This window comes from Canis lupus, chromosome 37, assembly GCF_003254725.2.
Source record: "Canis lupus dingo isolate Sandy chromosome 37, ASM325472v2, whole genome shotgun sequence".
Lineage (NCBI taxonomy): Eukaryota > Metazoa > Chordata > Mammalia > Carnivora > Canidae > Canis > Canis lupus.
The window spans coordinates 26,329,949-26,343,900 of record NC_064279.1 but is presented as its reverse complement, the minus strand read 5'-3'; the positions used below and the strand labels follow the sequence as shown (position 1 = coordinate 26,343,900).

Genomic DNA, 13,952 nt, shown 5'->3' with positions numbered 1-13,952 from the left:
CGCGGCCTCCACGCCACCCCCTGGCCTCCCGCGGGGCGGCTCTGGAAGGTCAGCCGCGGCCGACTTGCTCACCCCGCAAACACGCGCACGCGCCGCGGTGCCAGGCAGCGCGGAACTCGGAGCTCGCGGTGGCCCCGACACAGCGGGGGGCCTGGGCGCCGTGGGGGCGCCTAGGTCACACCCTGGGCAAGGGCCCTGGTGGGTGCGGGCTCCGTGCCACCCGGATCCAGAGACCGTGAGGACAGCCAGAGGGGGCCCTGGCGTTTTCTGATGCCGGGTCCTCCGTCCCTGCCCCCTGCGTACACCCCCCCCCCCCCCAGCGACGGGCCCAGCGGTATCCTCCTCGGCACCCATAGGACCCGCCTTCTCCCTCGTGGGTGAGCATCTCCCCAGACTTGCCCTGTCCTCCTCCCATTCAGCCCTGTGCACACTTTGCCTTCATAGAGAAGCTCAAGCCTCCCCGCCCCTCCCGCCCCAACAATCATTATAAAACAAGTTTCTTAAGCATTTACTAAGTGCCAGGCGCTTTATAAATTTTCCTCGTTCACGACAACCCCTTAGGAACACGGAACTGGCTCCATTTAACTGACAAGTGACTAAGGCTCAGAGAAGTCCCACCACATAGCCAAAGCCACGCAGGTTTTGTGTCTCCGCTGTCCTGTGGATCCAAATGCCCACCCGGGCAAACACAAGGGGTGCCACTCCCGGTTTCTGAGCTGTGACTACAGTCACTTTCGTTAACACGTATGGCGTGCTTGGTATCTACTGAGCATTGCGCTAAGCACTTTTATATGAATTCAATTCGTATCAACTCAGTTCAATTGAAAAATTCAATCAATCGTCACAACAAGGGGCGAGACTGAGGCAGAGAGGTTATTTGCCCAAGGTCACATAACCAATAATTGGGAGAGCTGGGATTCTACTGTGACAGTCATTGACCACTCTGCCATAAAGCCTCCCAGGCTAATAGGTCAGTATGTTCCCGAACTTTGTTTCTTTAAAACATGAGTCCAAAATAAATACAGAGCCAACTCATGAGTTTTGCTCAGCCTACACAAATTTTCAGTGGGACAAGCATGTTCAAGTTCAGCCGCTAACAACAATATCTCGCCGTTACTGTTTCTACTTGGCTTCTGAAGTTATTTGAGCTTGCGGGACTCTTTTTCTTTCTTTTTTTTGAGGTTCAAAGTCATGTCTTGTACATTCTGGGTGCATACAGGTGGCCCTGTTTCCCAAACCCCCAAAGACCGATGTCATCTGTGCAGATGCATGAATGGGATGTGTGCTGAGAGCCTCCGTGTGTGTGTGATCATATCGGTTCCAGCTAGAGGACCCTGGACACCCATAGGCACTTTCCCTGCCCACCCCCAAATACACACAGTCACAGATGGGGGAGCTGAGTGAGGAGAGGGAGTAACTTGAACCCCTGTTCTCCAGGAGAATCCGAGGGGCTGGCACATTCCATAGCAAAAATAACCAATGGGCAGCGGGCATGAGTGACGGGACAGCTGGGCCGAGGACAGGCCTGTGGGATTCTGTGTTCCTGCTCTGGGTCTGCACTGCTCACCCCCGCAGGGCTGGCCTGGGGCATGCTTGCAGGGTGGGCCACCCCCAGCTGGCCCTAGATTGCCCTATTTTTCCCTCCGTGGCTGGGCAGTTGTGCCTCTCTGCTATTTCCCCAAACCCCAGACTTCCAATTTCTGCACTGCCAGCCTCTCCCCTTTCAGAGAAAACCCGACTCATCATGACAGGCCTGACCCCTCACACAGACCCTGCTCTGAGCCACATGAACCCACTCCCCTCCTCTCTGCTTTCTTTCTTTCCTGCCTGAAAGGTCCAATTTCTCCCTTCCCTCCTTTCGCTTACCCTGCTCTACATTGCTGACATACTATACCATGTTTACTTATTTGACGTGTTTATTGCCTGTTGTCTATGCACTAGGATGTGATGATCTCTAGGGGGACAGGAATTTGGGGGATTCCTCTCCCCCTCCCTACCCCCATCATGTATCCCAAGCCACTAGAACAGTGACTGGTCCACAATAGACATAGATAAAATGGGAGGGAGTGGCACAGCTGGGGGTGGCTGGAATAGGGGTAGTAAGTCTTCCCGTACAGCTCATTCATCCAGGCTTTCTCCCTCCTCTGTCCTGAACCAGAGCCTTTTCTAAGACATAGCTGGAGAAGTGGCCATCTCGAGTGCCACTCAGGATCTTCCCGGGAGAGCCTGCCCTGCCTTCAGGAAAGGTCTCTTGGAGGCTTCTCTGCTCCTGCCTCTCTCTCTTCCCAGGGCTCCTCACTGCTCCTACTCTGGCTCCTCCTCCCCTCCCTGATGAGGACTGGGCATGAATGGATGGCAACACTCTCCCTACTCATCCCCAACCCCCTACTAGTTTCCTCCTGGCTTTTCATCCAGACATTCCAAATTCCTGGTGAAAAAGATAACTGCAGAATATCCCTCAACACAGGTTCTGGTGCATTCCCCATCTTTTCCTTGCCTGAAGAAGCCCTCTCCCCCGTCTCTAACCTCGCGTCTCCATGCCCTCAAGTTCCCAACATGGTTCACTCCTATCTGTAGACCTTTGGCCCTTCTGATTGAAACCAGTCTCCTGGACTCTGGCTATAAAACAGCCAGTGAACACCGTAAGCACTGTCAGCTTGCCCCTCCTCTCGGCTGTGCCCTCTCCTCCTTACCCCCTGCCCTTTAGGCCTCTCCCTTCAGCCACACATGTCCCAAGGGTTGAAGGTGGTACTTGTTCTGGTCCTTTGGTTTGCATATAGCTCCTCAGCCCACACAGGTGGGAGCCTGATGTTTTGAAGAAGAATGCCCACCTATCTTGGAGACTTTCCAGAAGATGACTTCGGGGATATGATTGGGAGAAGGATGGTTAATAATGGCAGGTGTCCTGGCCTTAGTCTTCCCTTGCTTCTTTTTATGAGGACAGGCAACGTGGACCTGAACCCCCTAACATATCTGGCTCTGTTACCTCATTAGCCATGTGACCTCAGGGAAACTCACCCTTGGAAATCTAGTTTTCTTATAGGTATAACCATCACCACAGGAATCTAGGCATAGAAGATTAAATAGTGACAGGAGATGGGGTGCTGTACCCATGTTAAAGATTCTACAAGTAGCCTGCATGTCTGTCATTCTCAGTATTCCCATTCTTTCCTCATTTCTACACCCCAAACCCCACCCTCCTGTGTCCATTCTTCCAGATTCTCCAGTCTGCAGCCCACTTGTCTTCTCAAGGCCCCAGCCTCCCCAAGCCATGCCGATAGCCCTCCATCCTTGAGCTAACATCTCAGGCTTCAGGAGTGCCAGGAACCTGAGCATCACCCTCTCTTGCCGAGCCAGATGGCAATCCCAGCCAGGAAACTGCCTCCTTCTGCAGCCAGGTCCTGGCTGGGCTTCCTCGAGAACGCTGAAGTCCTCCTGCTGTTGATCCCAACTGAGAAAGTTTTCCATACGTAAGTCTGAGCACTGCTGAGCAGCTTGCCCAGCTGCCCCTGACTAAGACCCATAGTAACTGGGCAGGTACTGATGGGGGGGAGGGGCAATCGGAGGAGGAGGCAGCCAGGCTGGCAGTCAGTCCCCCACCATCCCCAGAGCAAAGCCCTGCCCTCCCTTTCCTGTGGAAGGGGCGTAGTAGTCAAGCACATAGCTCTTTGCAGGAGAACAGACCTCCTTCCATCCCTGCTTCCATTCCCACCTTCTATCTGTACAAGAAATATCACTTCATCCTTTGTACCGGCTTCCCCAGGGTTGCTATGGGACTTCACTAATACGTCAAAAGATGTGATGGTGTAGCACCTGCCACACATGGAGCTCTTCATAACATTATAAATTATTACTAAGAATTATTACCAGTTAATAATAATTATAAGATTGGGCTTGGGGTAAAGATTTCATCAGCAGGGAAAAGTTCTCAACTGTGACTTGCCGCAGCTCAGTCTTCCGATTTAAACATGACTGTCAAAAGGCCCAGGTCCAGTCCTCGTGGCACCCAGGGTCCTTTCCTTACCCTAGGCCTCTCAAACATGCTGTTCCACTGGAGCAGCCTGGAGGCAGTCCTCCTGGCCTCTGTCTAGCTATGCCCAGCCAGCATTCAGTCCTGCCGACCTGCTAGCCAGCTTACAGAGGGACAGAGGAAACCCATCTTGCAGGGAAACACAGTGCTGCTTGAGGGGGGTGAGAGGGTGTCTATCTAGCACCTCGTCACTCTCCCCACTTTGGGGGACCCAAGCAGGCCAGGGTGCTCTCCTCTCAGAATGAAGGCCTGGGCTACTCTCCATACAATGGACAGCTCCCCTCCCTTTCTTTTTCTCTCTCCTCCCTCCAGAATTCCTTGAGTAGTTAAAAAGCCCCCAGAGTGGAAACCAGGAGGAATGGGTTCTTAATTCTGGGTGGCCATAACTAGTAACGCATTTTCCGGCAGATCTTCCTCTGTTCTGGACTACCGTGTCCTTGCCTGCAAAAGGAAGCATTCGGACCTGAGGTTCTCTGTTGTCATTTCAACTCAAAACCAACGTGGCACTCCTCAGAGTTTCCTTATCCTTCCCTGAAACCTCTCTCCCCAGGGCACCTGGTGGCTCAATGGGTTAAGCATCTGCCTTCGGTTCAGGCCAGGATCCCAGAGTCCGAGGGTTGGAATGGAGCTGAACTCCACAGTAGGGCTCCTTGCTCAATGGGGACCCTACTTCTCTCTGCTGCTCCCCCTGGCTAATGAGCTCTGGGTCTCTTTCTCTCCAGTAAGTAAATAAAATCTTTTAAAAATAAAATAGTTTTTTAAAAAATAAAATAAAATCTCTCTCCCAGACCATATTCTTACAGATCTATCATGCCCTTTGATTTGATTTATATTCTGTTTTCAGTCCCCTTTGGCCCAAGGGACCAGAGCTAAGATCCCCAAGAAGTCTGATCCTTCCCCAGCTCAGAGCACTGCCAGGATGGGTCCCTTCCCCTGACTCCAGGCTGGGATAACCTGTACCTGGCCAAGCACAAGGCCAATCAAGAGAAGCCAGCCTTGACCCTCTCTGCCCCAGGCTTGGCCACAGAGAGTCCAAGGAACCAGTGCTCAAGACTGTAGGAGGGTGGGCAGGGTAGGGCAAGGTGCTGACAGAGGGAGGCTGAGCCCCTGCTCCATCTCCTCACATGCTGCCACTCCGAGCCTCCTTTCCCCTCCAGCTGCTGAGGTCCTCCATCCTTGTGCTTCCTTCTCAGCCCCCAAGGATGTACCCCGACACAACACCACCCAGCTGGAGTGAGAATTCCCACTTGAAAATGCCTGGGACACCCTCAGTGATGCCCAAGCTTTTTGCTACCTCCCCGGCTACAGCCTACTTCTCCAGAATTCTGGTTCTCAAGACTCAGCCCAAGGCTCTATCGAAGGCCCTAGAGAACAACTGGCTGGTTTAGAGGATGAGAAAATTAAAAAGGAAACCCAGACACTGATCCAAGGCAAATCTGCCTGGGCCTGGCCCCAGCAGGACCAGGGGTACCAGGCCCAATCTTGGTCCATTCTCTTCTGCCTCGGATCATCATCTGTCCCTTTGCACATGAGCCTGGCACTCTGTATCCACATACGTAGGGGCCCAAGTACCAGCCTGAGCACCTCCCCCCTTCCATGCCCTCTGAGTCTCAGGTAGAGTGGCCCATTGGCTTTCCATAGCAACTCCACAAACCCCCATCCCTCAGCTGTTTGTACTACCAGACCCTTCCACAGCCTACACAGGTACATACACACACACACACACACACACACACACACACACGCTTATGGATTCTCACACACCCTGGGGAGCCCCCAGCCCCAGCTCCACCTCCTGATGCTCTGCACCCTATTCATACTAGTCCACCAGCTTGCTTCTTCCAACTAGCCCAGTGTGGATCACACCAACCTGCCCCAGCGATGGCCTGCCAGGAGCTCTGACCCATCCCTCAACATTGCAGCGTGACCGGGGGAGCTTGCCCCTCTTTCTGACACACGCACACCTGTAAAGTGTCTCCCGTTTAACTATCGGAGTTGATAAAGACGATTTCCCCCCAAGCGATTTTCTCTCCCTACAGGGAAGCCAGGAGGCCTTTCACTGGGCAGTTCCCGGAGAGGCCCGAGTGGGGCTCGGGTTTTGCTTACCAAATGCTGACCCTTGACCTCTAACCTTCCTACTTTGACTCCCCTCCCCCCATGCCCACTTTCCTCTGGACGGGCACCGCTGGGTCCTTGCAGCGGAGAAGCCGGAGCACCCGGGAAGAGGGCGGGATGCACGCACCGGCCCACGTGGCCCCCAGCCCCTCCAGCCCCCCCAGCCCCCCAGCCCCCGGCCCCCCGCCCCCGCCGCCCCATTACCTCCGACCTCCAGCACCGTGAGCACAGCCTCGCAGGAGGCCTGGCCCCGCTCGTTCCGGGCCCTGCAGCTGTACACGCCGGCGTCCCGCGCCCCGCAGCTCCGCAGCCACAGGCAGCTGGGCTCGGGGGCCGGCGGGGGCAGGGGCTGCCCGTCCCGGAACCAGCTGAGGCTGGGCTGGGGCGACCCGCTCACCGCCACCCGCAGCCGCACGTCGCCGCCCGCCAGCACCGCCGCGTCCTTCAGGGGCCGCAGGAAGGCGGGCGCCCCCGCCACCGCCCCTCCGCCGGCGCCCACCTTGGCTCGCTTGGGGGGCACCCCGGGGCTGGGGGGCGCCCGCGTGCCCGCGTCCCCGCCTCGCGTGCCCCGGGCTTTCTGCATGGCCTCTGCGAGCTGGGCTGCGGGGTTGTCTCTGGAACTCCGGGGGGATGGCGCCCTGGGAGATGGGTCCTGGGGGGCCGGCGCCCTGCCTTCCTGCTGCCCGCCCGCCCTCGGCCTGTGTTACCCAGAAGGTCACCAGGGCGGCCGGCGTTTGCGCCTCGGGGGCTATTTTTAGGCCCCCCGGCTCGGGTTGCGAGGGAGCAGTGGAGGGAGGGGGCAGCAGAGGAGGGGACTTGGACTCCAGTGCCTCCTTCCCTCTCTCCGGGAGCCCCTATCTCCAAACCCTGCTCCAGCGGGTCCGAAGGCTTGTTCCAGGTCCCTTCCCCTGCAGCTCAGGCCTGCCCCCTGCCCACCCAGGAGTCTGGAGTCGGGTTACGCCCGGGACTCGATCCCACTGCCCTTCCACCCTCTCCTCAGGCTCCTGAGTCCCAGCTGGGGCAGAGGGAGAGGAGGTCCTGGACCTGAGTCTGAGAGGCAGATGGGGAAACAGGCCCCCGTGGAGATAAGCAGAGAACCAGGAAGAAGGACCAGTGGTGTCCCAGTGGTGTCCCTGAGCCTCCATGCCCCCTCCGTGAACCCTAAGCCCAGGAGCAGGGAGTTGAGCGGATTCAGACTCTCAGCTGGTCCCACCCTCACTTGCTGGGTAATAGGGAACCTCTCTCAACCTCCAAGCCCTCCTCCGTAAAAATGGGTAGTTGAACAAGGGTTACAACAGGCAGAGAAGGGGGGCGGGGGGGAAGACGTTCCAGGCAGAGGGAACAGCATGACCTAAATCAGAGCATGATGACAGGAGATGACGTGTTCTAGGGTCAGAGGAGTAGGGATTGAGCTGGAGGTGGAAGTTTTGCTCGCTAAGGTCTGTATCTTGATGGCAGTGAGGCGCTGCTGCAGGGTGTTAAGCAGCAGGCTAACATGGTCAGAACTGTGTTTTAGAAGGCTCCCTCTTGACAGCTATGGTGCAGAAGGTGAACTGGAGATGATGGGACAGACTGAGGCCATTTACAGCATGGTTCTCCGAGGACGGTGCCTGCTGGAAGCGCAGACACTCAGGCCCCACCCCCAGAGACGCAGGTGCATGGGGGATGCTGGGAGGGCCCAGGAATCGGCAAATTTCACAAGTGGTCCAGGAGATGGTGATGCTTCTTAGGGTTGCACTTTGACAAACATCAAGATAGGACTTTACTGCTTTTAAAAGTTCAAGTGTGGGGCTCCTGGATGGCTCAGTTCGTTAAGTGTCTGACTCTTGATCTCAGCTCAGGACTTGACCAGAGTCATGAGTTAAAGCCCCATTTTGGGCTCCATACTGGGCATGGAACAACCTTAAAAAATAAAATAAAATAAAATAAAATAAAATAAAATAAAATAAAATAAAATAAAATAAAATAATAAAATCTCAAGTGAGACTTCTGATAGAGCAGTTCCATGCCCTAACTAGTGGTGGTCACATGAATCTACATATGTGATAAAATTGCACAGATAGAACTACATACACACACACACAAACACACACCCACTAATGAATGCATGTAAAACTGGTGAAATCTCAAGAACGTGGGTAGACTAATAGCAATTTCCTGGTTATGATATTGTACTGGAGTTTACACAAGGTGGTACCATTAGGGAAAGCCAAGTGAAGGTAATTGTATTTCTTTTTTTTTAAGATTTTATTTATTGGGACATCTGGGTGGTTCAGTGGTTGAACGTCTGCCTTTGGCTCAGGCCGTGATTCCGGGGTCCTGGGATCGAGTCCCACATTGACCTCCTCGTGGGGAGTCCACTTCTCCCTCTGCCTATGTCTCTGCCTCTCTTCGTGTGTCTCTCATGAATAAAAAAAAAAACAAAAAACAAAAAACATTATTTATTTGACAGTGAGAGAGAGAACACAAGCAGGGGGAGCAGCAGAGAGGAGAGGGTGAAGCAGGCTCCTCACTGAGCGGAGAGCCTGATGCAGGGCTTGATCCCAGAACCCTGAGATCATGGCCTGAGCTGAAGGCAGATGCTTAACCGACTCAGCCACCCAGGTACTCCCGTATTGTTTCTTATAACCCCATGCCAATCTATAGTTATCTCAAAATGAAAAGTTAAACAAAAGTTCAGGTAAGAGACTTAGGCCTGACCTTGAGCCCAGAGGGGTGAAGCCTGGGACGGCAGAGAGGAAGCCAAAGAAGGAGCCCTGAGTCATCCTGAGATAGAGAAAGGTACTGTCAATGTCACCTCATCCCCCACCCTCATTCACGGGCACCAAAGTCAAAGTGTGCCTGTGTGTGTGAGCACAGAGGGTACAGAAGAGACCGCTTAAGCACTGAATTATATCATGGGGATTAAAAGCCTTGAGGAATGAAATTTCTTTGTTGTTTGCATGCATTCGAGCTTACTCTTTGTGCTGTTCAGTTCTTCGGGTTTTGACAAATGCAGAGAATCGTGCATCTTCTACCTCAGGACCATACAGAACATCACCCTAAATATTTGCCTGAACATCCTCTTTGTGGTCAACCACACCCCCTCCACCAACCCCGGCAACCACTGGTGATGAATTGAAATCTTAAACATGAATGTAATTCTAAAAGGTAAAAATGTGGGGGAAGGCTTTGCAAGAGGATGGAACATCAAGAACAAAGGAAGAGACTATTTTATTTTTTTAAAAGATTTATTTATTTACTGGAGAGAGAGTGAGAGTGCATGTACATGTGCATGCAAAGAGTGAAGCAGAGGAGAGCCAGAAAGTGAGAATCTTCAAGCACACCTCCTGTTGAGCACAGAGCCCAATCTCAGGACCCCCGAGATCATGACCTGAGCCAAAACCCAGAGTCTGACCCCCAACCGACTCAGCCACCCAGGCGCCCTGAGACTATTTAAAACAAAAAATAACCCAAAGCCATCTAGCACTGGGCCTCACCAGTTTGCTCAGAATGCATGTAGTAAGTGGTCTGTAAATGTTGGCTGGTTGGTTGGCTGGTTGGTTGGCTGGTTGAATACATGAACTGTGTGGTCTTTTTTTTTTTTTTCTTAATTTGTTTATTCATGAGAGACACAGAGGCAGAGACATAGGCAGAGGGAGAAGCAGGCTCCCTGTGGGGAGCCCGATGCGGGACTCCATCCCAGGATCCCGGGATCACAACCTGAGCCAAAGGCAGATGCTCAACCACTGAGCCACCCAGGTGCCCAAACTGTGTGGTCTTAAGCAAGTCACTTAACATCATCAAGCTTCGTCTCTTCATCTATAAAATGGGGTAGCCCAACTCAGGATTGATTCATTCATTCATTCAACAAACATTTTTTGAGTCCCTACTCTGTGCCTGTCCCTGTTCTAAGCAGTAGGGATGTAGCAGTGAACAAAATAGACAAGGATTCCCGCCCCTGTGGGAAAAATGGAGCAGGGCAAGGGAGATGGGAGTGTGGTGAGGCTTGAGCTTTCCGATAGGGTGGTTGGAGCCTCACTGGGAATGACGGAGTCAATTCTAAAGGAGTTAGGAAGCAGATGGTACAGGTGTCTGGACAGGACTGCTTCAGGCAGAGGGGATGATGCGCCTGGTAGGGCTCCAAGAAGAACCAGGGGCCCAGTGGGGAGGATAGAGACGTGAGGTCAGATGGGGAGCAGGGGTCAGATAGCCTAGCATCTTGTAGGCCGAGGCACTTTTATTCCTGGTGAAAACGGGAAGTCCTCTCAGAGGATCTTGAGTTCAGGAATCACATGATCTGACTTGGGTTTCTGTGATGGCTTTAAGTTATTATATTAAATATTAAAACGAGTATTAACTATTTAAAAGGGCCTGGCACAGGGCCTGGAACATGGCTTATGTATCTCCTGGCCAAATGTCTGGCCTGGGGGCATTCACTGATGCGCGCTCGCGGTGTAGGGCCCGGGAAGGGCGGGCTCCGGCCCGTGTGAATCGGGGGCGCCCTCTCCTGGAGGAGCCTGCCAGGGCTGTGACAGGGAAAGCCACGGGCTCTGGCCAGGCCCGCCACCCAGGGCAGCTGGCAGCTAGGGGCTCATCTGTCCCTCAGAATGGGCCCCATAGTGCCCCGCGGCCTGGCGCCAGGCCTGGAGTGTGTTGTCACTCTGTCCCGCCTCGAGATCACAAGCCTATGGTGTCATGGAAAGAGATCTGGGCTCCGGAGGCCAAAGAGCCCGGGGCCTGGTCCTCCTCTGCCACAGATAATGCTGTGCGACCTTGGCAGTTCCCCCACCTCTCTGGGCCGTGGGGAGTTTCCTGTGGGTCATAACGTGCACCATGGACCTGGCACATGGTAAAAGGTCAGTAAATGTTGGTTGGATCAGTGAGTGAAGTGGGGGTCATCAGCCTTCCCAGTAAATATTTAATTTGGAGAAAAGTAAATAAAAGTGCTCAGTGGGTATTCATTCAACAAGTACTTAAATATTTCATGAGCACCTTCTACGGAGCAAGTACTCTCCCGGGCACCGGGAAACCCGTGGTGAGTGAAAGAATGAAGACCTTCCCCTTAATTAGCTGACATTCAGGCGCTGAACCAGAGGTCCGAGATGTATATTTGCATAAGGCTCCAAGACAAGCTGGTGAGAGGAGGAAGGGGGAAGGGTGAGTGGGTGGGAGGGGAGGAGGGTAGTCAGAGTGGAGAGGGCAGGACGGTGTCCCTTGAGCCCTCGGTTCCCAGCTTAGGGACACGTTTTGTCTCCATAATCCTTCCTACTTCACCCGTCAGGCGGGGTCTGAGATGGTCTAGAATGGGTCCCCCGGGCCCAATGAGACGCTAGTCTGCTATCCGTGAGCTCTCTTACTTCTCCCTGACGTTCAGAGTCTTGTAAGAGAAGACAACAGAGTGTCCCAAGGAACAGAGAGAGGCTTTGCCGTGGAGGTGATGGGGTGCACATGTATGACCACATGGAACCCAAATATTTCTTGGCTTATTTTGTCCGTTCCTTGGGAGCACCGCCATATCCATGTCCCCTGCCCTACATTCCCTGCCTCATTCTCCAGGTCCCAAGGAGATAAGCAAAGCAGAGCATTTGGAACCAGAGGATTTCTACTTAGGTTTTTTTTTGGGGGGGGGGGTTGGTTTTTTAAAAATATTTTTATTATTTTTTAAAGATTTTATTTATTCATGAAGACACAGAGAGAGAGGTAGAGGCATAAGCAGAGGGAGAAGCAGGCTCCCTGCAGGGAACCTGATGCAGGACTCGATCCCAGGACCCTGGGATCATTCCCTGAGCTGAAGACAGGCACTCAACCACTGAGTCACCCAGGCGCCCCTAAAATATTTTATGTTTAAGTAATCTCAACACCCAATGTGAGGCTTGAACTCACAACCCCAAGGTCAAGAGTCAAGGCGCTCTACCAAATGAGCCAGCCAGGCCCCCCCCAAAAAAACCAGAGGACTTCTGCTCCCAGGAAGGCTCTGCCGAGAGAACGCTTCCCCACTGGGGACACAGGGTGGGTCTGGGTCTCCTCCTTTGTCTGAACAAGTGGGTAGTCATCACAGGAGACAGACGTGTGCCAAAGAGGAGAGCTTTCTGGCCCCAGCTACAAGGGGTCACCATGGACGTAGTGTGTTCTCTGACACATTCAGGCAGAGCTTGATGACTGCTCATCAAGATGTTTGCGCAAGGCCAGGAGGGGACTTCTGGATCGTGGGCATCACCGCCTGGGGGCCTTGACATCTGACTCTGAGAATCTGCGATTCCTAGATTCCACTCTAGTGACTGGTCTACACCTAAGCTTTTTTGGAGGGTAGGATGCCTCTAAGACCTTCCCTGACCTTGGTGTCCCTTTATCCTTTGTGGCCTAGATGAGCGAGCATACTCATTTAGGGGAAAGAAGAAATTGCTGAGAGGCTCCTGAAATTGCTCACAGGTACATGCACTACCTCTTGTCTACCTGAGCCCAGCCTCACCCAAGCGTGTTTCTCTCACAGAGAGATGAGCTCAGATTCTGAGCCCCCACAAGGGGGCCCTCACCCGCTCAGCCTCCTGTATCCCGGGGTGAAGACACTGCAAATGTTACTTCTAATTTCACTTGCAATTCCACTAGGGATTGACTGGGAGTTTTTCTGGGGCTCACAGCATTCATCCCACTGGAGGGGGGTAGAAACGACCACGACTCACCGGTATAGACAGTGGGGACCTGGGGTGTGCCCACGATGCTCCCCGGGCAAAGATGAAGACTACCACAGAGAAGGGGGCATTCTTATAGGGAGGAGCTACGTAACCCATAACCCAGAGGGAAGGAGCAATTTGTGAGCAAGGGTGACATCCAAGGAGAGGGAGAAAGCTAGAGACACCAGAAAGGCTTTGGAAGTTTCTGGAAAAAGCCAGTTAGGAATGTCAGACTAGGGAACCTAAGACTAAAGCCCTGTTATGTTTTGGGTTTGTTTGTTTTCCCTACAGAATGTCTGAATTTACCATGTTTGTGATCTCTACCCTCTTCCCCCCTCCTTTACAGAACAATCCTTAAGTCTGTGAGGACTAACTTGAAGGCTGAAGCCTATATGGATCCATCAAGCTTCCTAAGTCTTGGATCTATCTGGAATTTATCTTTTGGAAGGAGCGAAAAGAGACAGGCTTCATTCCTGCCCCTCGTGGCTGCCCAATGGCCCCCAAGCCTATATTGAATCATTAAGTTTTCCCCACAGAAGCCTTTAATATATCTGGGTTAATATTTTGTTCTAGGATTTCCTTTTTTTTTTTTTTTTTCATATGTCCTACACTCCCCTCCCCTGTGCTTACCAAATGCTCCCCAAATTTCCCTTTGGTATTTTCCTTGAGACTGCATTGCGTTGGAAGTACTGGTTAATGTAGCATGAATTGGCATCTTTAGAGTGTTTGAGTCTTCTTCTCCAAAAACAAGATAGAGCTTTCTATTTTTCTTAACATTGTTATTTTTCCTGAATCGGCCCTTGCCCATAGAAGGCATTCAGGCAGCTTTAATGGGAAGAGGCTGTGAGCTCCTTTGGGGAAGGGATAGGGGAGCCCTACTCCAGAGCCAGTCTATGTCCTTCCAAGAACAGCAGGTGGTGTCCCTGGGGCCCTGATGATCTGAAGGTTGAGTAGGGGGCCCAAGGCAGGCAGCCCAGGAATTGGGGTCTAACAGGAGGTATTCAAGGTTCCCTAAACAAAAGCCCCCTGCCCCCCCCCCCAGCCGTGTGCCACAGACACACAGCAAGGCTGGGAGGTTGTGGGAACAGTAGGGTGACAGGCCCTGGGGGACGGTCTGATCGGGCAGAAAGGCAGCACACACTCCACCTCAAGGG

At 53.1% G+C, this 13,952-nt stretch overlaps 1 protein-coding gene and 1 long non-coding RNA gene across 3 annotated transcripts in view; one reads left to right on the top strand and one right to left on the bottom strand.

Moving 5' to 3' along the window:
- SPEG (striated muscle enriched protein kinase) overlaps positions 1–6,955 on the bottom strand; it is a 57,681-nt gene extending 50,726 nt beyond the window's left edge. Inside the window, exon 1 of one of the 2 annotated variants that reach the window (XM_025442266.3) lies at positions 6,350–6,955. In XM_025442266.3, the coding sequence (XP_025298051.3) occupies positions 6,350–6,728 (379 nt within the window). In that variant the 5' untranslated portion in view covers positions 6,729–6,955. The remainder of the gene's footprint in view (positions 1–6,349) is intronic. The other variant, XM_049106829.1, reaches the window with a different exon arrangement.
- Positions 6,956–10,727: 3,772 nt separating this feature from the next.
- Positions 10,728–13,736, top strand: LOC112656386 (uncharacterized). Its single transcript, XR_007409023.1, has 2 exons — positions 10,728–10,983; positions 12,492–13,736. It is a non-coding gene; the product is annotated as an uncharacterized LOC112656386 (long non-coding RNA).
- Positions 13,737–13,952: the final 216 nt, after the last annotated feature.